We start from the raw sequence: 26,498 nt of genomic DNA on the forward strand, positions 1-26,498 counted from the left end.
CCAGGATTCCAATGCTACTGAAAACTGCAAGAATCGATATTTGCTCCTCTCCCTACCAAAGGCACCTCTCACCTCATCTATCTGGTACATAACCTGAAACCTGGATTATTAAAAGTCAAAGCAGGAAAACTGTGGGTTTGTTTTTTTATAATCTAACTTCATTTTTCAAATTTGTATCCTCAGCATACTGTACAGTGCTGAGTACATAGTGGATGCTCAAAAATAATTAAGTTGAGGACTACTAACCTGGAAAAGAAGCTAATTCTATATTTAGACTAGTGGAGGCATACTGTGAAACAGATTAAAGGCTGGGAACAGGAAAAAAAATATTTTATTTGATCATTACAACTTCCAAGGCATAATCAACATCAGCTCAACTGACAACTTCCTCAACAAACTGAGGATCGAGGAAACTGAGAAAAAAAAAATCTGATTTTTATACTATATTTAAAAACAGTCCTCCCTTAAGACAGTTGGTTATATTTGTTAGTGACTTCAGATTCTTTTTTTTCTTTTAATGCAATTAAATATACACTGTAACTGAAATATAATCCAGAAGTTATGAAAATATGATATTCTATGGTATGACTTCTATACCATCAGGGAAAACTAGTAGGCAGTAATTTAAATAATTAACACTTCTATCCACAACGTCTATCAAAGAAATACCATCTTTAAGCATAATAATAGGCAACATCCTGTGTAGATTATTACATATATTGATACTGCATGCAATAGATATAACCAATTATTTCAGGTCTCTGCCTGTCACAGTAACAATGCTCATGACAAAGAGTGGAATATCCCATTGTGATCGTTACTATGAAAGCTATCAAGATGGTAAAAGCCAAACATCATACTCATGAGTTGTGACTCAACTCCAGACCTCAGCCTTATTTCTCTGACTTTCCACCAACGTCCGTTGGGCGCCTACTGAACATTCAACTTGTTACAGTAAACAGCTTTCAAAACACACACACAACCCTATCTTCCAGCTACAACATAAACTTAATGGGCAAAAAAGTAGGCTCGAAATTTTGAAGTCACCCAAAGAAGCCCACACAGTGAAGGGAAACCTGTCTAGGTGTTCCTAGACACAGCCCTCTCCATGGTTTCTGAAACACAAATATGGCAAACAACCAAGAAATCAGCGAGATTACTTAGTATTTGAACAATACAATGACATCTCTAAAATTAGCCAGTTACAAATACCTTAAAATAAGGTGCTAATGGCATTAAGATTGCACTAGGAGCTTATTCTGGTAGAAGCCTGGTCAGTAAAGCTAAGGCATACTGCCATACTAATCAATTAATGAACTATGGAATAGGTCTTTATGTGTATATATTAACAAATTTGCTATATAAATAAAGAACTACTTTTAATTCAAAGGAGCAAAATAAAGTTTCTCAAAAAAAAATATGCACTGGGCACCCTGCTGGGAACTCGAGAGACAAAGCCATGAAACTTGGTTTCCACATCTCAGAGGATTTAGACATACAAACCTAACCACAGACACAGTTAATTTCAACATCACCTACAAAATGATAATAGTACTGTATGCAGTATCGGTACTGGGTTAGGAATCTGGGCTGGGAGAATCAGGAGTAATTACCTGGGAAGGGAGATCTTAAAAAATTCTTAAACTGTTTTGGTGTTTGAGGAAAAGTTACTAATTCCTAACATAAATTACATTCTACCTATGAGAGAAAAAAAAAAAAAGGAACGATCATTAGTTTTTTCCTAGTCATTTGAATTTGCCTTTCAGTGAAGAATGATCTCCTACTAATTTGCTATTTCTTCCATTCCCTTTGGCAAACACTATTCTATAGCTAAGCAGCTGTTAGCAAATCACATTTAATATTTAATTGCCTACTTAATTACCACCTACTCAAATTCACCACCACACTTTAAAAGATTCTCTTCTACAGTCTTCTAATAAGACCCTAAATTGTTTTACATCACTCCCATGTTATCCTGCAATACTCATTCTTACCATAACAGGAAAGACAGTAGAGCTCCTTAGTGAGGTTTCTTTCTCCTCAAGCAAACTCACCTACTTTCTTACAGCTAAAAACACTATCCAGAAACACTTTCTGCATCAGAGAACAGTTAGCCTGAATCTAAAATTAAGTTCTGCAGTTACCTAATTTAAATTTGGCCTAGGAAGTAAACATAATACACATTTTCCTGCAAATTAAGAAAACTTCTAACAAATTTCCTCTTATTACTAGATGATAAGAACATTTAAAAATATTAATTATCCCATAATATTGTGGTATATCTTCAAACAGGTTTAGAAAATACTCCTATATGAAAAAAAAAAACAAAACAGGATAATCCAATCTACCAGAGAGGTTTTATTTACTGACTTTTGTGCTATTACAGGAAACAGTTCCTTCAGGTTCAAAACAGAGATGCGTATCAGTTCAACAATTATAGAGCCATTACCATATCTCAGCTGTCCTGGAGTGGGTGGTTGAGCTTCCAATTTCTCTAAAGGAGAAAAAAAGGTATGGAGCAAGAGTTAGTTACTATCGTACAGCAACAGACTTACAAAAAACAAAGATGTATTTGGGTTAGTAGATCAAAATTGTCCACTTTAAAGAATATTGGTTTGGAGTGAACTACAAGAGTAGGCGCTAAACAGCTTCAGCCGCACACCGTGGGTCACACGCAGGGGCCACATGCCATGGGTAACACACGGGGGCCACACGCAGGTGTCACATGCGGGGGGCTCTCTTTTATTTAGGTCATGGCATCACACACAGGGAACCCTGCATCTGTTACAATAGAATCACATTCCAGAAACAATACTTGTCTTTAAATGGAAACTCTGGATGACTTAACAAATATATACAAACCAGTACTGACAGCAGAAAAAAAAGACACACCGATATATTTATATTAGTTTGTTTATTTATTTAGAGACAGGCTCTTATTATACAATCCTAGCTGGCCTCGAATCCCCAGTCTTCCTGCCTCCATATTCCAAGTGCTGAAATACCAGCCCTGTGCCATCACAGCCACTTGGAAATTACATTTTAAAAGTGTCATTACAACACTGGTTTTACTGGATTGTATAATGTCCATTTAACAATACACTGAAATTTTGAATTTTTTAAAACTATACCACTAGAATAAGTAGTCTATACACTAAAACAACCAAAAAGGTTACTATTTAAGATAACAAGTAATAATATATTATTTATACTGTATGGCAGACACTTGATCTTTAGTCAAAAAGCCAAGAGGCAATATGTAATACATGAGAAAGTTTTTCCAAGTATTAACAAAAGTATAATGTCTCATTACATTTATAAGAATTTAGGTAAATGTAAGATAATAATTTAAATCAATTATTACAAAATGCAAATAGGCTAGTTCCTCAATCAGAACATCCCACCATCTGTGAAAATAGGAAAGGTCAACACTTTGCCTTCTCTTTCCTCCCCCAGCCAAGTAGAATGAGTTGTAGCACAGAGGAGAACCTGTACAGGTTTGTTTCCCAGAGGGCTCCTATGTTGTAAGCTCAGCTCCAGTGCAGCAGAGTTCAGAGGAGGGACTCTGGGAAGTGACTGGGTCACTGAGGCCCTGGCTTTATCAACAGATTCATCCTTTACGCAGTTGTGGGACTGTGGCATTGTTGGGAGGTGCTGGAAAGTAGGGCATGGGTCCTAACTGGAAGATATACCTGGAAAGATGCACCTTTGTGCCCAGCACCTTCCATCCCCTGCTTCCCAGCCACCATGGGGTGAGCAGCTTTGCTCCATGCCCCTCTGCCCTGATGATCTGTCTCACCATCACCCAAAAACAATGGAGTCAGCCAACCACGGGCTGAACCATCTGAAACTGTGAGCCAAGAGGAAGCTTTCCCTTAAGTTTTCCTTATATTTGGTCAAAGCAGCAAATAGCTGAATAACACAGTGGAGAAATATTTTCCAGCATATTCTGAGACCAGACTAATACTAAAACAAAATGCAATGAATAAAACCAAAACAGGGCGTTTCAAAACTAGAGATCTAGCTCAGGGATAGAGTGCTTGTGTATCAAGTATAAAATGTAGGCTCATTACTTGGGAGGCTCAATCTTGGAAACTAAAGGGAGGAAGAAAATTGAAAATTAAAGACCAACTTCCCTCATGAGCACAGTAATGTGTAGTAATACAAATACAAATAATTTAATATTAAGAAACTAACTTCTGTCAGGCAATGGTGGTGCACACCTTTAATCCCAACACTCATGAGGTAGAGGCAAGTGGATGTCTGTGAGTTTGAGGCCAGCCTGGTCTACAGAGTGAGTTCTGGGACAGCCAGAAACACTATCTCAGAAAAAGAAAGAAAGGGGGGGGGGACTGGAGAGGTGGCTGCTCTTTCCAATGGGTTCCATTCTCAGCACCCACTCAGTGACTCACAGTCACTAGCTCCAGTCCCCTCTTCTGACCTCTGCAAGAAATGCATAGACACAGCTCACAGACAAACATGCAGGCAAAAACACCATACACATAAAATAATACATCAAAACTAAATTTGATTTTAAAAACGTAAGAAAGAGTGAAGAATCCCAGTTCCCTAAGTGACCAAACGAACCAGAAAAACAGGACAGCTTATACAATGCTGTAACCACCTAAGGAATAGCTAACTTTATCCCTTGATGGTGGAGAAACTGCACCACATTAGAGTCCTCGTTGTGGAGCTGAGTCACTATTTGTCTATGGGATGTAAAGTTGAAAGGGGCTGCCGTACAAACCACCGGTGCCTCAGGATAGAACATTTTCCTCTCCTAGTTCAGAAATGAAAATCTGTTTAACCCAGATGCTTTTAAATTTGTTATATAAATATGTAAGCTTTATACTGTGTTCACGTAAAGAAAATGGCAAGTTAGATAAGAGGGGGACAGAGAGAAATAAATATAAAACAGAAAAAAAATGCATTTTTTAAAGGAAATAATTGGAGGGTTGGAGTCAATTAGACTTGTTTTTTAAAGCTTGGGAAGAAACCCAGGCCCACAGAAGCTGGACCCTGAGGCTCCACTGCTGAAGCACAGGTTTCTCAGCCCCTCCGCCCCATCTGCTTTGTTGCTCAGCCATCAGAGGGCTCTGGCCATTGGGTCAGATCACTGGCAGACACACAGCACAGTGCCAATCACCCTGAGACAGCAGAGAAATCATCCGAGCTGCTCCCAGATGTTGCTTGGCGCTAAGGCTCCAGAACCCCATAGTTATGTTCTAAAGTGTTTACTTTGAATTCTTGGCCAATTGTTTAGTTTTTCTTCTGTATCTAAAGTGGCATCTGGTGGGAGAGGAAATTATTGACTGTAGGTTGAGCTCTAATATACTGAACTCCAGTTAATTGAGTTTTTCATTTTGCTATACTGGAAAATATCCAAGAAGCTTTTTCATTGGTAGAAGCTCTGCCAGCAGCCTAAAGGCACCCAGTGAAACCGCCTTTAATCCCAGCGCTGCACTCAGAGAGTGCAGGTGGAGCTCTGTGTTCAAGGCCGGAGACCTTGTGAGACCTTGTCTCAAACAAATAAAGAAACAAATAAAGCAGAAATGGTGGCACACACCTTTAATTTTGGCACTCAGGAGACAGAGGTAGGTGGATCTCTGTGAGTTCAAGGCCATCCAGGACTGTATAGAGAGACCCTTGTCTCAAAATAAAATAAAATCCAAAGACACATACCATAACGAGGACAGTAATCCTCTGAGTCTGCACTGCTGTAGAAACCCTAGGACCTAACCAGAGTAAAGCAAATATTTCCACTTTAGAGTTCACATTTGCTTCAATCCTAGGATACTCACGCTATACACATACACACACCACACCACAAAACATACATTCATGCTCACACACATGCACATACATACCACACACACATACATACATACCCACATACACACACATACATATACACACCACACCACATACACACACCACACAACATATACACACCACAAGCACACCACAGATACAGACACATACACACATATATATGATGTGGGATTCCCCTCTGTATGCTGTGAACACCATTGGTTAATAAAGAATCTGTCTTGGGCCTACACAGAGCAGACTAGAGGTAGGTGGAGAAAACTAAACTGAATGCTGGAAGAAAGGAGGTGGAATCAGAGACACCATGTAGCCCCGTAAGCCACAGTCACATGCAATACACAGATTAATAGAAATGGGTTAAATTAAGATGTAAGAGCTAGCCAATAAGAAGCTAGAGCTAATAGGCCAAGCAGTTATTTAATTAATACTGTTTCTGTGTGGTTATTTTAAGTTTGGGCAGCCAGGAACAAGCAAGCAGTCTCCTACAATATATGTACACACATATACCACACACACACCACACACACACCACTCACACACAGGAGTCTGGGGTCCAGACCGATCGATCATACTATGTCAGCATTAGTGTCTTGAACATGTATGTGGTCACTCAACATATGTAGAATATTTTCCCTTATTGGTAAGGCAGTTTTTCTCTTCCTTGGCTTTATATAATGGCACTTACATGTTTTACAGAATTATACATGTGACTTCTAATATTTAAGATGACACTCACATTTCTAATATCACTTTTGCACTTGAAATCATTATTAATTGCTGAATCTATAAAGTGTCATAATCACCGAGAAAGAGGCTCGAGACCAACAAAAGAAGAGCGGTTGAGTAAAGCCCAGGTTTCTCAATTATTTTTGCTGTGTCTTTTATGAGATCACATTTTTTCCTAGTGAAGAAAAATCAATATTATTTATGAAACCATCAAGCCCTTACCCTACTTGAGGAAACAGTTTTCTGACAGGCAAATTCCCAAAACAATTTATTTCAATGGCAAAAGACTATATACTCTACTACTGCTTTCAGAGACTAAATAAGTCATATGAATATGTATTTACGGCAAAGTTATTAGTAAAATAAACTACACAAAAACAAACACAGTGAATATATAGTTATCCAGAGAAGAAAAAAATAGCATTTGTTTATAGCTGATCTTCCTTTGTTAAAATGATTTTTATAACAAAATTCATTAATTTTTTAATCTGGGATTTTCAGTCTGCTAACTTAGACAAATGTACAGCAGATCAATTCCTTTTTGGATACTTTAACTAGCTGTTGGTGTTTTTAACTTAGGATTTATACCCAAATCTTTCATGTTCTTCAGAAAAGTCATTTTAAGTGATGCTTCCTTGTGGTGTTATTGAATCCAAAATAAAAGCAAGACACAAATTTAAAGACTGCTCTAAAGCTATAAAATGTCTCCCAGGAAAAGTGTGCCCGGTGAACCCCACCATGCTGCTTTCCCACCGTTTCTTGGGAAGGAGGTCTCACTTCCTTGACAAGGCTCACTGAAACCAGTGATCCTCCAGCCTCAGACACTCAAGGGCCACAGCAACAGGTGCCCACTGAGCCCAGCTTGCATTTTAGGTCAGACTTGATGAAAATATTTTATTGTTTTGAGATTTAGATAAAATGTAAGCAAGAAAGAAATTTTAAAACTTTCAAGCTCCAGAGCTGGAGATGCGGCTCAGCGGCTAAGAGCAGTGACTGCTCTTCCAGAGGTCCTGAGTTCAATTCCCAGCACCCACATGGTGGCTCCCAACCATCTGAAATGAGATCTGGTGCCCCCTTCTGGCCTCTAGGCATACATGCAGGCAGAACGCTGTATGCATAATAAATAAATAAATCTATTTAAAAATTTTTTTCAAGCTGCAACTGTCAATTTCCTTTAATGATAAGACTCTAGACAAAAATAATAATAAACCTGAATTTACTGTAAGATTTAACCTATACCTCTTCTTTATTATATTTTCCTTTAAAGATAATTTTATCAATATTAATAAAATTTTATGAAATTTTTAGAATAAACCATGCTTGTTGGTATACCTCTTTTCTAATTGTTCTGAAGACATATTTTCAAATTGAATCAAACGACTGTAGTAAGAGAAATATAAGTTGAGAAAGCTACAATTTCCATGTTTTAGCGTCCACTGTTGAATTATAAAATGTGTTTACGGCAACTGGCTCTGGAAAGCAGAAGTGTAGCCCCGCGGCACACAATACCCTTTGATTATTAAGCAGAAACTATGATTTGTCTTTTTAATGCTGAACACTCGTTAAATTAACCACACTCACCCTGTACCCCTAAGCTAGAAACGACAGTTTGGAAACACCAGGCGCCTTAGTCCAACTCCGTTGGCTATTGTGCTCTCACCGCAAGATAACTCTAAATACAGTGGTTTATTTCAGACTATTGCCGTAAGCGTGGAAAAATATTTTTTTAAAACATTTTTAGTAAGTTTCAGTAGCAAAACAGCTTCCCTCTGCGAGGGCAGAGAGCTTCTAGAGTCGGCGCCTGCCCTCTGAACACTGGCCTCCTCCAGACCCACCCAGCATCTGCTCCAGGGAGGAGAGCAAGCAGCACAAATGAGTGCACTAAGGAACTCATGAGGGAGAACAAGTACAGCATTGGTGTTTTAAACAATACCCAGAGAACTAAGATTCCAGGCATTATGAATATCTGTTTAGTTTTTAATGGGAACAAAAAATATGATGTGTATGGTGAAACTCAACGTTGCGTTAAAGAGTACAAAATTCAAACCATGCTGCAGGCAAAATAACTTAGCTAGTTTTATTAGACAACAACAAAAAAAAATGCACCAAAAAGGAATTTATAACACTACATAAACATGGCTAGGCAGCACACTTGCAAGAAACAAAAAAATGAACACTCTTTAGAAACAGCGAAGAACTCAATTGATTAGGAGAGTTTGGTTAATAGGGCCTTTTATACAAAGATTTCAAAATCATATTTTAAATACATGCCTTGGGTTAACCATGAAAGTATTTTGAATGTGGTCCTGTAACTTTATTTAGCTATTCGAAGTGCTTATTGTGAGATACACATTATATTAGCAAAGATACTCCTGCTCAGAGGTGAGCAGAACTATACATTCCCTAGGTCTTCTGGAGAACCTGATGGGCGATGTAAAGCTGGACCACACCCAGCCTACTAACTGGTACCTAGGAGCTCCCGGGCCAGTGACTACACAGCTGAAACAGGCATACCCAGTGTGACAAGAAGGCCACAGTGCTCAGCTAGACACTAATTTACTGACCTATTAAACTCAGCCTTAAGTAACCATTACCACACTAAAGAGACCATCATTTTATTTTCCTATCTTTCACTTCACAGTACCTGTATTTTAAGATAACCAAACATACCACTTGTACGCAGTTGCTTTTACATACGCAGCTCTGTATGTGCGACAATTACAGCTGTCTTAGCACAGGTTCCCCTGCTTCTGTGCCTATGAACAGCAGGAAACTATTAATACGTGCAATGCTTCTTTTTTATACGTTAATTCAGTAAAGCAACAGTGTAACTCTAGGGAAAAGTCAGATTCTGCTACTTTTACTTACTGTGGGTATTTAGCTTTCTCTTTTTTAAAAAAAAAAAAAAACACCATATAGCCATGTGTCCTACAGAAGAAAAACTTAAACTGGGCTAGAAAAACCTACCTATCGTAGCATACCACAATAGCACATCTGTCTGTGAGTACGGTTGCGTAACCCCCAAGACATTCATTTTAAAATAAAACTGTTTAACATCGAGGAAAGAACAGAGTTCTTTTTTTTTCAGTTGGTTGCCACCCTTTTCTCTTTCCATCATCCCTAAAATAAAGGGTCTCCCACAGATAATGAGTGACGAAAGGAATCTTGGAACTAAAGCTCGTGGTTCTCAGTGGGATGCTGTTCGCTCTAGAAGCAAACTCGGGGCTGTTTAGAATATGACAAAATATGGGAAGTGCTATCAGCAGCAGGGGTTCAAAAATGGGAAATGGTATTAGCAGCAGGGGTTCAAAACTGTTTAATAATGCCAAAGAGTCTGCCACAACTAAGAACTATCAGGTTTAAAGACAAGAAGCATGGCCACCAGGAAATGTGGACTGAATTCTCTCTTTGAAGATATGAAGATGTAGCCACAGGGATCGTGACTTAATTATGACAGAAAGCTGGTTCACAACCTAGATTCTAGCTTCGAATTCCTTTGATTTAATAAACCTCCAACAGAAAAATGAAGGGCAATAAAAAAATAACAGCATGTAAATATATAGCACTATCATGACATTGGCTATGGATTAGTATTTCAAACAGAAAGAAAGCTGCAATTAAATACCAAATCCTCTTCAAGTGGTTTTCCCTCTCTCCTAAGATAGAATTTTCCTCAGACATAATTATCAAACACCTGTCATTTAAAAGAAAATAAGAAATCTGATTACCTCACCACCACTCACCATGAAAAAAAAAGTAAAAAATCCATAAGGCTCATCATGGTCACCAGATAAAAAGCTACATGGATGGAGGTTGGGGATCACATATCAGATCTGTTTCTGCTGATTTCAAAACTATGTGTTCTTCAGTAGAGGGTCAATCTCCATCTCTAACCCTGAGCAGATCCACTGTCCTAAAACTGCAGGACTGATGCAAACGCCTGCTGTGACAATGAACAGACGCCAAGTCCTGAACACATTGTCACAGTGCACAGTCAAGAGTCGGAAGTCTCTGCATTCCTAAAGATTCAACTGTGCTTTCCAGGTGGCGCACACCTTTAATCCCAGAAGAGACAGGTGGATCTCTGTGAGTGCCAGGCCAACCTGGTCTACAGAGTGAGTTCCAGGACAGGCTCCAAAGCTACAGAGAAACCCTGTCTAAAATAAATAAATAAATAAATAGAAACTTTCAACCTTCCAATTGTGTTCTCCTTCTTTATTGCATACTGGTAGCTTTCGGAGGGAAACTAGGGGCATAACTAGAGACTAAGTTTCCAACACTGAGCACCAGGTATGCCCTACTGTAGTTCAGTTCCCACTCAGCACCACAGTAACTGCTGGGGATGAGCACCAGCCAGCTGCTCTGGCACAGCCTGTCTTTAATGCCCACATTGGGAACAACCTGCAGAATAACTCAAAACCAAAACTATTCTTCAAAAGATACTAGCATTAAATGTGCATGCTTACCTGCTTACTTTTTTTTTTTTTACATTGTGTTAGAATTGGCAAAGTAGAACAGAGTAGTGGATTTTACAGATAAGGAACTCGTGTGCCAATGTGAGTACAAACGTGCACTCACAGGCTCGTGCCTCTGTATTCCCCTGAAGTTCTGACAACTCGATTTTTGTTCTTGATAAATATTTTCTGAGTAGTATTTAATCCTTAGCCTTACAAAATTTCTTTAACCCATAAAGCCATAAAATCATTCAGATGCTTTTCATACACTGTACTGCATTGCTGGGCATGGCTAAATGCTAACTCGTTAATATTGAATGTTAAATAGACTATGGATTGAAACTAGGATGGAGAATATCAATTTTAAACTATTTTTCTCTGTGTGAACTTCAAACATAAACACGAATTCACACAACTCCACCACTACTATTATATGCAACTATACAGATAGCAAATCAAAAACTAAGAACAAAACAGCCTTTCAGTTCTGGCTTTACCATGAACTTAGAACTTACATAAACTTTTAGACTATTCAAGAACGCATGTCTATATATGGGGGGAGGGGGGATGTGCACTGAGATAGGGTGTCGTTTCGTAGCCCAGTAAAGCTAGTAAAGCTATTGTCTCAGCCTCTTTGTGGAGCATTAAGACACGAGCTGCTCCCTGGCTGTTATTTTCTCACCGTCACAAACTCAATCCTTTAGCTAGTTAAGCGTGCAGTTATTACCTAATCACAGCCACAGACCAGGGTTAGATAATGCAAACATTCTGCTGACAGTCTAAAATATTAATGCAGAAGGAAAGCTTTTAAGCATTCTATTTTGAACAAGCAAAATGTCTTCTCAATTAGATGCTTAGCTATTTGAACTAAACATCTGCCAACAACACTGCCAGATTGTACCGTACCAAAACTTTCAGGGGTCTCTGCTGGTGATACCTCCTTCGCACGCTTCACAATGACCATCTCAGGTTTAGGAAATCTGCATGCTAAAAATATTCTAAAATCAGAACGTGGTCAAGCAATGGAGTCATTACAAGGTATGCACGAATAAAATATGTTAAGAATTTTTAAGTGCTATACGCTAGTATACAGGGAGTCCTTCCTATGCACAGTACTATATAACTGGCAATGCAGTATTAAATGCTACTGTTATAGCCAATGGGGGCTAGGTATAGCTCCTAGTGGGTGAGGCCCTGGTGTGTCTCAGATCCCCAACACTGAATAATAATAACAGCAACAACAATAATAATAACCAGTAGAAAAATTTTAAATTGTTCTGTGACCTTAAAGAATTACTTCCCAACCCACACGACGGTGGTGCATGTCTATAGCCCCTGCACTAAGGCCTGGACCACAGAGTCAAGTACCAGGGCAGCCTGAGCTTAGTGAACCCCTTTCTTAAAACAGAAAGAGGAAAGGGTGAAGATTAGGCAGGTGCACCCGTGTGAAAGCTAGAGGACAGCTTCTGTCACGTGACACTATACCCAGGCATGGTAACTTTATTAAACCTTTATCAAAATACCATCACCCTGGTCTGGGCCTCTGGCTATGATAATACAAAGCAACCCAACACTCACACTGCATCCTCCTCCTCCCTGTCCTCACTATAACAGTTGGCCTGGGATTAGAAGTGTGCGCTCACACTCAGTTCACACTTTTCATTTCCGTGATGTGCCACTTTCATTTTCCCCATCAATTCCTTTGTTCATTTGTCCATTCGTTTGATGGTTGTTTGTTGAGACAGGGTTGTAATGCATTACCCAGGGTGGCTTAAACTACTGAGTTCAAATAACCCTCTTGCCTCATTTTCCCAAGCAGTTACAACCACAGTTATGTGCAACCATGCTTGATCTTCAATTCCCTATTGATTATCCACTCTGTGAAATGTTCCACGGGTTTATCACGAGGAGACAAGAAGGAAACACACAGCATGCTTTTCTCTCTGACAATGAAGAGCAGAATGGATACACAGTAACCAAGTATAAACACCTGTGATGAGATTGGTCACGATCATCACACACACCTGTGTTTATATTGTGATTTGTGAATTGAGGCGCTCAACAAAATTTGTAGAAAAGTTTGTACTTTATACAAAGTTAAAAAAAACTGCAGCCACGTTTTTGGAGATGACACTATTTAACTAAATCATCATCATTTAAATCCTGGGAACCATATAAAACAGAAACAGCCTAAGCAAATGAAAAATAGATTATTTAATAAATTATGCATAAACTCTACATATGCAAATTAAGAAACTATTTTCCTCAGAAGCTAAATGTTTTCTTTCTAAATTATTCAATTTTACTAGCATTCAACTATCAGCTTAGGCTTTTACTAATCTATGATGAAGCCACCTTTTTGCACGAGAAGGCAACAGCGCGCTGGTGGTAGCACGCTGGTGACAAACAGAATCGGCGACTAGAAAAGAGATATATTAAGAACAATAGGAGTCATGGCTCCCCATCCTCTAACTGTTACATTCCTTCTACCCACTCTTCTGCAGTGCTCCCTGAGCCCTGCTATAGCTGCCCCACTACTACCGACGACTCGGTCACTTACTCCCAGCACCCTGAACAGTCACGTACATCTGCATGAACCACCGCCTGACAGAGTAAGCAGCTTCTCTGACTAAGGCTGGGGGCAGCATATATACAGATAAATATTTAGAGAGAAGTTTGACAACATGACCACTTAGCAAAACAATATCAATAACTTCTCCCCGTGGGCCTATGACTTCTCAAGACGTGAGTTTTCAGTGTTTTCAGTTCCAGGTATGACTTTAATCCTGGGAGCAGGCCTCAAATCCAATCAAGAGAGTGGATAAACTGTCTTGCCTTTATTGTAGCTGTAGACACAACTTGACTGGCAGGTCAGTGTTGCAGCATGCAGTACTGGGTAAGACCATTGATGTCCCTCCTCCCTTCCATGCCCCATCAGCCTACACAGCACCTTCTAGCACTGGGAAAGCTAGCCAGAGGGAAAGAGAATTCTCTGGTCAGCTCAAGGATTGATTTTATCAAGTCCTACAACCAATGTGGTCTCTTCAGCAACAGGGTCTTACAATCTAGCTGTGATGGGAACATAACAGGAACATCGCTATTGTATGGATGACTCCAGGGCCTCCCCGGCCAGTAACTCATAGGGAGACGGCCTGTACACAACACTGACATTTTCACTAATAAACTGTCTCCTGGGAGCAGTACTGTTCCCTCGTGGTACCTCTGTTCAAATGCCCTCCCCCCCCTTTTAATTGTATTTTTAATTAGTTTACAAACTAGTAGGGTCTCTAAGATTTCTTCACACATCCTTAGTCTTGGTTAACCCTTTGCCAATACCTCTTCTCATCTGGTGTTCTAGTTTATAGGAAACACACACCAAAGTACTCTGATCACAGTGAACACTGACTGTACAATACAAGCTGCCTGCAGTCCTAAGAGAAGGATCTCAGTAGCCACGGTCTGGGGGGGGGGGGGGGCTGCAGCTGGAGAATACTGATTTACCTAAGGCTCTAGACTCTGCCCAGAACGGTCTACTGTCAACAGCCCGGCTTCTCAGAAGCGAGACTAAGAACTCCCCACCACCTCAGAACAATGAAGAAGGGCCATCCCAACTCCAGAACTCGCCCCACGGGCAGCTGAGTCTTCTCTTTAGACTATACCAAAATTTTATTCCTTTCCCTGCTGAAGCTGGGCCTGGGTCTTCCTTTCTCTCCTATGGTAAGGACCGCAGCAACAGAACCCGATATACTTCTTGCCTGCTATTCTTTGTCGCACAGACTGCTTCCCAAGGTTCTGTAAACTATGACTGAGACAACAGGGCTTCATCCCAGGAATTCAATTCCTAATGACTCACAGAAGGGAAAAAAATGTTTATTGAACAATACTTGGAAGTCTGTAAATGTGAGCTTGTACAAAAAATTCCGAGTAATCAAAAATAAGTGCAGAAATCACAGGAGAATAGCACTTTTAAAAGGCAGATGAAAATGCTCTGTGTCTGGAGATGTATTCCCTGACGAAATACTTGACTGGGGAATATGTTCTAGGCAACAACAGGAAATAAAATAAAATAAAATAAAATGAATAAAAAGTAATCCAGCCATGCATCACTTAATAGGGGCACATCTGAGAAAAAGTGCTGTCAGGAGATTTCAGTTGTGCAAACATCACAGAGTGTATTTAAACAGTGATGCTGTCACCAGGCAATTCCGTGTTTCTGGAGCACCATGGTATATGCGGTTCACCATGGCCATGGTTTGAGCATAGCCTGATTGATTTCCAAAGGTGCAGTGGGCCCTAGGGTAGTGCTGCTAAGGGTGACAGAATCTCTCTCTACAAGGCCCAGTAATTCCTTAGGTCCTTGGGGATATGCCCTAGAAAGGGATTATGGGAACCTATGAGATCCAGGGTCTGTCTGTCTCTCATGCACATCTTTCCTCCCCTGCCCCTGACTTCCTGTCGGGAGACTGTACCACTTATGCCTCTACCCATCTGCTAATGGCTTCCACAGGACTCCCATGCTGCTGTCTGCACCATGAAGGAATGCAGTCACGAAGCAGCTGCAGGGCTTCAATAGTTAGGCTTCTCAAGACTCTGCCTCCAAAACTCCAAGCTAAGTTCTATCTTTTAATAAAATTGGCTCTCTCAAGAATTCACCATTGCAGTACAAACCTGGCATTGGGCACAGCATCAGTATGTGGCCTCTGTTATACATTATTCATGCTTTGTAGCTACAAAACCATGTTAACAGGTTATATTTTCTAATGTCTTTAAGAAGGAAACCCTTTCAAAGCAGAAAAAAATTCTAGGATAATTTCTTTAAAATATAAGACCATTTGCACATGCAAATATAAAATTCTACCACTTTGTAAAATGTACCACATCTTATAGCCTAATGATGATACTTGTTTATACTTCTCAACTCAAATGTAGCTACATTTACTATCTGCATGGTTTCAATTTTCTTCTACCTTAAAATAAACAAACAAATAAGAAAAAAGTTTTAACCTTTGTTATTTAAAATACAATCCCTGAACCTGTATAACATGGAAATCCCTGGGAACTCATGAGAAAGTGTAAAGCCTTTAAACCTACTGAGACAGACTCTTCATTTATATCCTATTTTCAGATAACATACATATAATAAATACTGTTAAAGTAAGTCTACTTTCCACTGCAATACCGAGAGCTGCAAGAAACATTATCCATGTCTATAATGAAATAAAACCAAAGTCAATTCACATTTAAATCTTATTTCAGACCCCTAAGAGAACTGCAGTCCAGGGCAAGCAACTGGAACCTTGTCAAGAGCCTACAAGGGCAGAGAAGACATTAGCAGTTGTTTACCTGGGATGGATGCAACCGTACACCATTAAAGGAGTCCAGCTAGAGCAGAGGAAGAGCAGGCAAGGCAGCGTGAAGGCTGATGGGAGTGCAGAGACACTAGGAGTCTGCCTGCATCTCCTTGAAGATTTCTACTGTCCACAATGAACCCAAAGTGTTTCTAACGATGGTCGCCCATAACATACAGTGTAACTCCACTACACCTTGCTTCTGACTGCCACTCAAGGCCAACAAATGCAGCTCAAATCCAGGACTACGAGTCCCATTTCCCCATCTTCCTAGGAACACAGACAGAGAGCTATCTGAATTCATGTCTCCCAACCAAAGGCCACCTGATGCCCCCGAAATCTACTTCTACAGTTTCTGAGTCTGAACTGCTCACAGCTGATAATTTATCTAAATACAAACTAGACATTGCTCACTTCTCCTGCATATGGTGCAAATGTAAATGCTGGCAAACCCCACTCTGCCTATAAGCTTCTCCCAAGAACAGATCCCACCTGCTGAACAGCCACACATTTTCTACAGAACGCTGCCAAAGAGTGCGACTCGTTTACATGTGAAATTTAAGTTTTTCCATAATGAAAATTCTTAATTACTTTTCAGTTTTCCTCAAACAGAGTAGATTTCTGAGATTACAGCAATGGAAGATGACCCTCTAGACAGCTGCCTACAAGGTCACTTTTATTGCTGGTTCCAGGAAATATGTTAAAAATATCATCCTGCTATGAAGTCATGTTTCGAAGGATAGCACAATTTGCAAATAAATTGAGGGTCAGAAAGGGATAGAAACAGAGAAAGACAAGGTATCTGAATTTTCACAGCTTGGAAATTACGTCTGTGATGAACTAGAATCCTACTCAGGAGCCACCTGCAAAAATGAGCCCCACGGGGTAAAATCTAGCCCCAGAGCTCCCCTCTGTACCCCAAGTTCCCTTTACAGAGTCAAACCCTTCCTTATCTGTGTTTCCTTTTTAGCCAACTAAATTTGGCTGCTCCCATGTGACCATCACAAACGACTTCCGAAACAGACACTGCTCCCTCTTGTTCTCAAAGCCAAGGGACACCCCCACCCAAGTGCCCCTCTCACCGTCTGAAATGCCCGATCACCCACTCGTCTGAAATGCTCTCTTCATTACTGAGCTTTCAAATCACGTCACTGCTAATTTCCCATCTCCGTCTAGACATCCATAGCCATCCACTTCTGGTTCTCCTTCCTCTCCCATCCAGGAAGCACTGGTGCATCTCAGAACGGCCTCCTAGCAGCTTCTCCTTCACTCCACTCACTCTGAATGCTAGTGTCCACTCAATAGCTCTCCGTAATTACCTCACAAGTGCACAATATACAGAAGGCTGTGAATGAACTCAAACACTAGTGTCCAGACTTCTCCAAACATCTACACAATCTTATTAACTACGCTGTGCACTGAGGTCCCTTGCTGACAGAGTAATGATGCTTTGTGTGTGTGTGTGTGTGTGTATGTGTATATATATACATATACATATAATATGTATTTGTGCATATACAGAAGACAGACTAAGTTATGGTACGGCTGGGTATGGTAATGCGGGCCTACAATGCCAGCACTTAGGAGTTTGAGGCAACCTTACCTCAAAAACACAAGCAAACATATGAAAGAAATAACACTGGCAAGTATTGGTTTTAGTTTTTGAATATTTGGATATTCATCCCAGTACAAATATTTAAAAAGGAAGAATAAGAATTAAAGTTTTAAAGCCAGGCAAAACAGGGTTATAACTCAAATATGACATGCAGCTTGAAAGCTCTTGGCAAAGTACCCTTAGCCTCTGTTTGTTAATCTAAAAATAAAGAAAACATCTTCCAAGAATAGTAAACAGGGTATATGAAAAGTCAGTTCAGTGTGTGTAGTATCTACCCAATAACCTACACACAGCAGTAGTGAAGACATGCTTACAACAGCAATACCTGCAACAATAATACACAACAAAAATCCAGAAGTTATCTAACAAAATTCCAGACTGACTTTTAAATGATAATTTTTTTTAACATGCTACATAGTCTATCCTCAAATTCAGAAGGAAAACAGGAAATCTGATCTAAGCCAAGAACATTATTCTAACTTAAATTTCTATCAGCTTAAAGATTCATAAAGACAACTACTTTTGGGGTATTAAGAACAATGATAATCCAGCCATATCCTAGATGTTACTAATAAAACACTCTCAAGGAGATCTTCACTGAGAAAGCTGAGGCTGGATCTATACCCAGGTGATGGATGTCACTGGTTGGCTTGGAAAAACAAATGAGTATTGGTCCCTAAAGTATCAATCAGAATTAAACCTGGGTTTTATTTTATTAATAAAAGAAAAATAAATTATAAGCACTGTGGAATGGTAACAAATAACAGAAGTGCACACAGTGGAAACACCAGAAGCACACCTCCTCACTGAGCAGGAAAGAGTCACCAGGAATGAATGAGAACAGAGCAGAATGTGTGAGTGCCCTGGGGGGAGGGGGAAGCAGGCTAAGCCCAGCACACCTCACTCTCACTACGACTGCCTAAAAACCTAAAACAGCTGTGTTCCGCAGGCATTTGGTGTAATTACTAGTATGTCTACAAATAGAAGTAGGCTCAGAGAAAATCATCATACCAAACGACAGTACGGAAGGCCTCTGGCAGTTAGTGGAGGGTACGTTGTACACATTCTCACACCTTATCTAAGGCAGGGAAGGGAGTATGTTCAAATGTAGCACATCAAAAGTTAGAAGGATAAATGTTTCATAGTTTCCCTGCAAACTCTTTTTACAAGAAGCTCACATTAATCGGACTGTTGGAGGTGATTTTAACATGTAGCTACTTGCTACATGATTATGTGCCTTAAAGAAGATATAAAGCAATAAGCCAAAGACATGACTGAAATCCTATAAAGCTACATACTAATTAATTCAACTGACTAGAATAATATGTTAATAAAATCTGCACTCAGGGATTTGGTCTGTTTGTTCCAGTGATTTTATAAGCAGGCACGCCACAGGAAAGCAGACAAGAATGTGATTATGCAAACATCGCTATTTTTAGAAAAACTAAATCTCTACTAAGAATGACTTAATATCAAGTCATACCCAACATTCAAGATCATGCAACTTCTTTCAGTTCCATGCAATCCTATTCAAGATCCTATAAATAACTGGTTTTATAGTGTTCCAACTCTCCTATCCACAAGTTTGTTCATTAAAAACTTATAGAAGAAGAAGAAGAGGAGAAAATACCAAATAGTAAATCAAAGAAGGGTGACATGTGAGTTATTTAAAAGCCATACTTTATAACTTGCTAATGTTTTGAATTTAGTTAAGTAAAGAAACAACACAATCAAGGAAAATAGTTATCAATAAAGTTCATTGATCAGACAGATGACAAGTTGAGTAATTAGGTCAAGAATTATCCTCAGGACACAAATCACTGTAAAACAAAACAGCGAAGTCGGGGCAATGGCATGTGGCTAATAGCAAACATGAAGATCATGAGAGGAGAGACAAGTCCCAACAGCTAAAGAAACAATTTCAACATTTCATATAAATGATGTCTCTCAGCCAGATTTTGATAAGCCTCTTTCTGCAAGGCTCCACATTCTCTACCATCCAAGAAACATTTAGCGACACTTAGAGACATTTTTGGCCAACACAGCAAGGAGACTGTGGAAGGGGACCACCAGCAAATGGTAGGCACAAGACAGGAAGGCTGTTTAATATCCTATGAGACAGCCCCCAAAGCAAAGAATGACCCAGCCCAAAATGCCAACACCTAGAAAGTGGTAAATCCTGATACAGAGAGAGGAACACTGTTCATCTCAGCAGCTAAAAAGAATCACTGTAGCCGCACCTGGTACGGGAACCAATGTTCAAAAGGGGATCTTATACCTTTATAAAAAACCAACACAATGATCTGTAGAACCTTCAACAGAAAATTCATTTAATATACAGATACAAAGGAACTACAATTATTTGGCAGAATCACTGACATAAAATATTATCTAAGTTCTCTTTCCTTGAATGTGGAATGATCCCTAGTGAGGTGCTTTCTTGATCAATAGCAAGCAGCAAGGAGGGCAGTGTGGGCTTTCCAGACTAGATCATAACAAGTCTGTAGGAAGCTGGATCGGGGGCCTCAAAGATGTCCACAGATTTGTCATCCAACCTTTGAGTATGCTACCTATATAATAAGGGGACTTTACGGATGTAATTTAAGATTTTACGGGAGATTATTCTGAATTATCTGGTTGAGTCCTAAATGTTGTCACAAGCTTTATAAAGTGGCATGTGCGATGAGGTTTATCCAGGACGTAATAACTGCTAATTGAAAACTAATGTAGCCACAAGAGTCTTTACAAAGGGAAGACACACACACACACAAAAAAAAAAAAACCAACAAAAACAAAAAACAAAACAAAACAAAAAGGTCAACTAAAGCAGAGATTCAAGGGATGAGGTCAAGAGCCAAGGGATACTAAAAGCTGGAAGAAGAAAGGAACAGATTCTCCCCAGAGACTCCAGAGGACTGGATCTTGCTGACAAACACCCTTCAAGACTCACTTTGGATACTGAGTTGCCAAAACTCTACAAGAGTAACAGTGTGTTGTTTTAAGCTGGAATGGGTCCTAACTTGGCACAGCAGCAATGAAAACTGACACAAAGTTTCACAGTTTCTCTTACCCATCTTGAACATTTCCTCTAGGAGCTCTAGCCCATTCCCTAAATGCTGCAGCCATTCTGAAATGCCACTCACGTGACTGAGGAAACCTGTCTCTGCCTGAGTCAGCAGTTCTTATTGGCCCAGCCCCCTGTGAGGAAACCCTTTTTGGACCCTCTGGTTAGCCACTCCTGCCCTCTTGCTGAGTCCAGCTGGGGTCATCCCTCCTGTATTTCTTTTTTATTATTACCTCAACTAAGGCACTGAAAAATCTTTATTCCTGTGTCTTAATTGGCATAGGAAGTGCTTTTTTTCTCTTGGAGCGAAAGCTGAGACCATTCTAATCTATCCCAGAGGCTAGGATGTTGGCACAACTGCTTCTTTCTCATATGATTCTGAAGAACAGACTCTGGAAAATTGGGAGAGAGTTTTTAAGGGCACAAGACCTCTAGGAGAACAATCTCCATGACAAAACTTGATCGTGTATAAGGGCTCTAGAAGTCTAGCCTAAGATCTGCCAGACTTTCACTGTGTCAAAGGCCCTGTAGGTTACTTGCCAGCACTTCAAACAGAGGCTTGGCCTACCTTAAATAAACAATCACAAAAGGGGGAGGAGGGAAGACATACAGTTTAGAATTATGTAAGTAAGATGGAGTGGAGTACATAAGTAGTAAAAATAAACTTTAAAAGTACACAATTACTGTTTACACAAAGAAACAAAAATTGTAAGCTAATGAGTCTCCTATTGTTAGAAAAACTGCACTGTTCGCCTTGAAATATTTTTTTCTTTTCAGAGTAAAACATGAACACAGTCCCTCCCTACCACAAAATACACCGTCAAGTTTGTCCCGTTTGGGGAAACCGCAGGGGTCAGCACACCCTAGGAAAACCTCCTACTTGATTATGGTATCCCCACAGCCAGGTAAGTGCCACCTTGGTATATCTTATTTGCCATATGAAAAATTTTTTTAAAGTTTTAAATACATTTAACAATAATATTCACTAAGAAGCTTTTTTCAAATCTCGTCTCTTATGATATCTCTCCCAAAGCCAGCTCTTGTCTTACATAACTCTACAGTAACTGCTCATTAAACCTCAGTAAGTATGGCAATCAGCATCCAGCATGACCTCATTGGCTCCCAATATTGTGGTGCAATATTCACATCCTGTAGAGAACCTTCCTACAAGGTACCATAGCACACGAGCGCTGTTACTCCTAAGACTGCACTATAAAAGAGTGGCTTCCAGACATCCTTCCTTGCCTCCTCTACCACCCCACCTCTCCAGGAATTCTACCTTGAACAAAGAACTGACATTGCCAGCCAATAGCCAGGTGAGTGAGTCCTGCTGGGAGGGAATGCCCCAGCCAAGATCTCAAAAAGCCAAAAGCTTGATTTCCATATCATGAAAGACTAAGAAAAAGAAAAACCCAAGTCAGTGGCTCCAGGAATCCAGAACTGTGAAGGAAACTGTGAGAGGCTTGCTCTGTGTTTCTGCATAATTTGTTCTCCAGTATCAGGTAACAACTAATACAGTGACTATTACCTTGGCTCAAAAGCAAAAAAAAAAAATGTAAACAGGAATGTTATAAACAAAAATGACTAAGAAGAAAGACTGCTTTAAAAATCTTGGCTAAAGCTAAAAGGCAACTGTAACAACCTCAGCTTGTCCTCGGTCCTACCAAAGAGCCCTCAGCGGAATGCAGCTGGCTTCTGGAAAAGAGAGCCAGGTGTGCAGGTCAGAGGGCGACATAAACTTCTTCAAATTGGGAAAGAAATCGGTTTGTAATTTTAAAACCGATACAACCCAACTTACTAAGATAAGCAATCCCACAAAGTCGGCCTCACGGCTGTGAACTGATTCTGGAGCACTGCTATCTTCTCACAAATCCTGCCACAGGCCTGCTGAGAGACACGCGAGAAAGATAAGGACCAAGCGCCACACTTCAGCACATCTCACGACCCATCTCAAAGAACGATGATTTTTTTTTTCTTCTGTAATGTTTCATCAAAGTCAGAACACTTCCTTAGATGAACTAAACACCCTCCCAAGGGCACACAGGCTTTCTATAGTAAGAAACAGCCCTTTCAAGTGACTGGATGTCATTAGAAAGTGCGGCTAGTACTCATATATTTAGTACATTAGTACATTAGATAGCATTCTAAAAGATCATGAAGACGGGTGAGATGGCTCACTAGGCGCTTGCTGCCAGGCCGAAGGGCAGGGTGTGATCTCATTGGGAGAAAAGACGGGATGACTCCCACTACATTGTCCTCTGGCCTCCAAAAGCACGCAGAGAGGCACACTCACATACAAAACTAAGAGATTAAAATATAATTAAAAATTAACAAGAAACACTGAAAAAGCAAAGAAAAATATGAGAGGTTTTCATTGTGGGGGCAGGGGGAGCTACATCGAGTTCAGCAACAGCATACATGAGCTGCACGCATTCCCAATGCAGTAAGACCCCTCATGATTGATCATAAGTAACTTACTAAGTAGGTCCAGCTGTCCTCATAACTACATGTACTGGTGATGGAAACTGTAAGTGAGCACCGAGGCGGACTAAAAATTAATGCAGCAGCACCTCTAAGTGTCACTTAACTCAAAAGGCAATGATTTAGTCAGGAGCATCAACAAAAATAGCTGGGCGAACGCCAAAGTCCTCTGGCCTATAAACAGGAGCATTCATCCCCACATCCTTTCCTAGATATTCACCCTTGTCTCCCGAACAAACACATTTGCATTACCCATGGCATCCTCAAATCATTAAATCAGTAAGCTTTATTGATGCTAATGCCCTCCATGGACTTGAGTGTCTAGGTTCTTCCAAGGATATCTAAAACCATCTTAGATTTAAAAGTACTACCTTCGTTAGAAAATGTGGCACTCCTACCTGATACACTGCCAGCATGTGCAAAAATAGTAACACATGAGATAAAACTGAGCAGGTCAGGTATTGTGGAACACGCTTTTCAATAACGGCTATAAAATTACAGTCACAGGGTCCTCTCTCATAACGTAACATGTTGACAATGTAGAATTTCCAAGATCTTGCTTTAGAAAAGGGAAACTGAGTGTTTACATAGTCTTGCCTGAGTGACAAAATTTAACCTTCTAAGACATGACTATCTATATTACTTTTCAAAGAACACGTTTTTAAGCCACACATAGAGAACACACATAGACTAAAAATATGCTAGTATTCAGTATGACTTCCTGTAATACTGTGATTCACCAACTGAATTGATTGGGATGCTGCATTTTCCTGTAAAAAGCATTGTGGGTAAGCAATGCTTGAAATTATCCAGTACTTTATATTGGTTCACAATCCCCTAAACTGAGAAAAAAAATTAAAGTGGTTAAAGGGTATAACTATAAAAAGTTTCTTAAGTAATAAAGGTAAGGCATGCTAATACGAGGTAAAACTCACTTTCCCTCTCAGGCACAGGCCAATGACAAACTTTCAAGAGGCCTGAAAGACACATTTCAAATGCATGCGCTCCACACTTCAGAACCTATGGAATGTTTATACATTATACAGTGCCAACTTCAACTAAAAACTTTCCAACACATTAGAGCGTGATATAAAACAGTAGCTGAGTGTTCTGTGTATACAACAGAATTTATGTAGCAAAAATATATTTTAAGACTTAATCCATTTTTGTCTTTGCATCCTTTCAAGTCTTTTTCTGAACTTTTGGCCTTTTCACCTACACTCAAATTCTGACCTACCACATTCTGCGCTCGTCTTAAAAATATCCTATCTTAACGTGTCTGTTTAAAAATAGCTTTTCCTTCATCCTTTCCCAATTATTTTTAAGTAGACGCGTGCTCTTCATTGTCAAGCCACAGATTCCCTAACTTCAGCCACCCCAGAACTCACTCCCTTCATGCTTTCAAACTCCAAGGAAACAAACGCTGGAGTTCAATTCGAATCTCCAGGCTTCCAGGACACACGCAGTGGCTGGCTCGACACATTCTTTCCATTTCGCGAGATTTCCTTGGGCCGTTCTACAACCAGATGCAACAATGCACAGCATACAGCATCCCTGCCTCGAGAAGTTACACCCCTTTTGCGGGGGGGGACATCCACGCACCTTCAAGAAAGTTTTTTCTTGCCTGCCCAGTTCGTAGCACTTTCTTAGAGCAGGCAGGGCATGCCACCTGCACGGGTGCATGTTTCAGGAAGACACCAATGGCACAGGGAATGGAGGGCTGGAGAGAGGAGGCACACGGGACAAACCAAAACACAATCCCAAGAGTCAGCTAGCATTTCAGGCTGAAGCTCCTGAATTCCATGGCCAGGGAGGCCCCAGCCAGGCTTGGCCCCAACTGCCTGGCACGACCCGTGCGTGTGCGTGTCCTACCTGCCTCGGGGACACTTAGGAGGTGGAAAGTTTCCCCTTTCGGTCGGTCCCAGGCGCGGGGCCAGAGGGTGGGGAGGCGACAGGGGTCCAAGAACGAGGTCTTCCCAGGCGGCCCCACCCGCTTACCTTGGGCGATGGCAATGGACTCGAAGCGGTGCAGCTCTTTGAGCAAGCAGCTCCTCTCGGTGGAGTGCAGACTGTAGATGAAGTCGCGCGCGCCTTGCGCAGTGTTCAGCGCCTCCATGGGCTCCTTCTTGGGGTGGGTGCCCAGGAGCCGGGGACCGCCGGGGACCCCGAGCGCCAGCAATCCCCGGCCGCAGCCGCACCAAGACGGCGGGCGGGGCGCGGCGGCAGGGCCCGGCCTCAGGCTGCGCACCGTCCGGCTCCCCAGCAGCGGCAGCAGCCGGGACATGGCGTTGCAACGCGACCCCCGCGACAGTCCCTGGCTTCGGACGCAGCTGGACAGAGGCTCAGGAGCTGGGCTCAGCCCCGCCCCGCCCCGGCTCCTCCAGACGCACGGCCCGGACACCGGGCACCATGCACTCGGCGGGCCCGCACGGCGATCGCCTCCCTTGCCGTGCCCGCCCCGCTTCCCGCAGGCCCTGAGCCCGGGAAAACTTTCTGTGCGGCGGCCGGGCCGGGAGCTCGGAGCGGGGAGGGCGGTGCGGGCGGGCGGGCGGGTGCCTGCCGGTTGAGGAGCGGCGGCGCGGGCGGGCGGGCTCAGCGAGCGTGTCTGATCTTCCAGAGGGATGAGTCACCGCGCGCCGCCCTCCTTCGGCGCCGCCCTCCGCCGCCGGCCGCTTTCCCACCCTCCGGCCTCTCGCTGTCCCCGCTCGGTAGGGCTGCGGCGCCCTCAAAGCAACCGCGCAGTCAATCAGACCGGAGCCGCAGCCGCCACCCCTAGCGGTTGGGCGCGGGATGGCAGGGCGGGGCGGTGAAGAGGAGGCGGGGCTTGGGCGGAGCTACGCAGGCGCAAAGTCTCCCGGGAGGGAGCTCACCCTGGAGTCTCCGCCCACTCCCTTACGTAGAGAGGGAAGGAAGGGGCTCGTACCCGGGTTGAAGGTGTCTGTTTTTGTTAAATGCACAGCAGGGAACAGCAGAGTTTAGGA

The 26,498-nt window shown here is 41.4% G+C and overlaps 1 protein-coding gene and 1 pseudogene across 2 annotated transcripts in view; both read right to left on the reverse strand.

The window, feature by feature from the left end:
- The window catches only part of Tmem65 (transmembrane protein 65), a 38,249-nt gene extending 12,125 nt beyond the window's left edge, over positions 1-26,124 (reverse strand). The window contains exons 1-3 of one of the 2 annotated variants that reach the window (XM_085678955.2): positions 25,516-26,124; positions 11,916-11,996; positions 2,450-2,494 (exon numbers count right to left, since the gene is read on the reverse strand). In XM_085678955.2, the coding sequence (XP_085535081.2) occupies positions 2,450-2,494; positions 11,916-11,996; positions 25,516-25,801 (412 nt within the window). In that variant the 5' untranslated portion in view covers positions 25,802-26,124. The remainder of the gene's footprint in view (positions 1-2,449; positions 2,495-11,915; positions 11,997-25,515) is intronic. The other variant, XM_048457078.3, reaches the window with a different exon arrangement.
- Positions 21,811-21,949, reverse strand: LOC148118909 (U1 spliceosomal RNA; annotated as a pseudogene).
- Positions 26,125-26,498: the final 374 nt, after the last annotated feature.

Source organism: Myodes glareolus, chromosome 19, assembly GCF_982192425.1.
Source record: "Myodes glareolus chromosome 19, mMyoGla1.1, whole genome shotgun sequence".
Lineage (NCBI taxonomy): Eukaryota > Metazoa > Chordata > Mammalia > Rodentia > Cricetidae > Myodes > Myodes glareolus.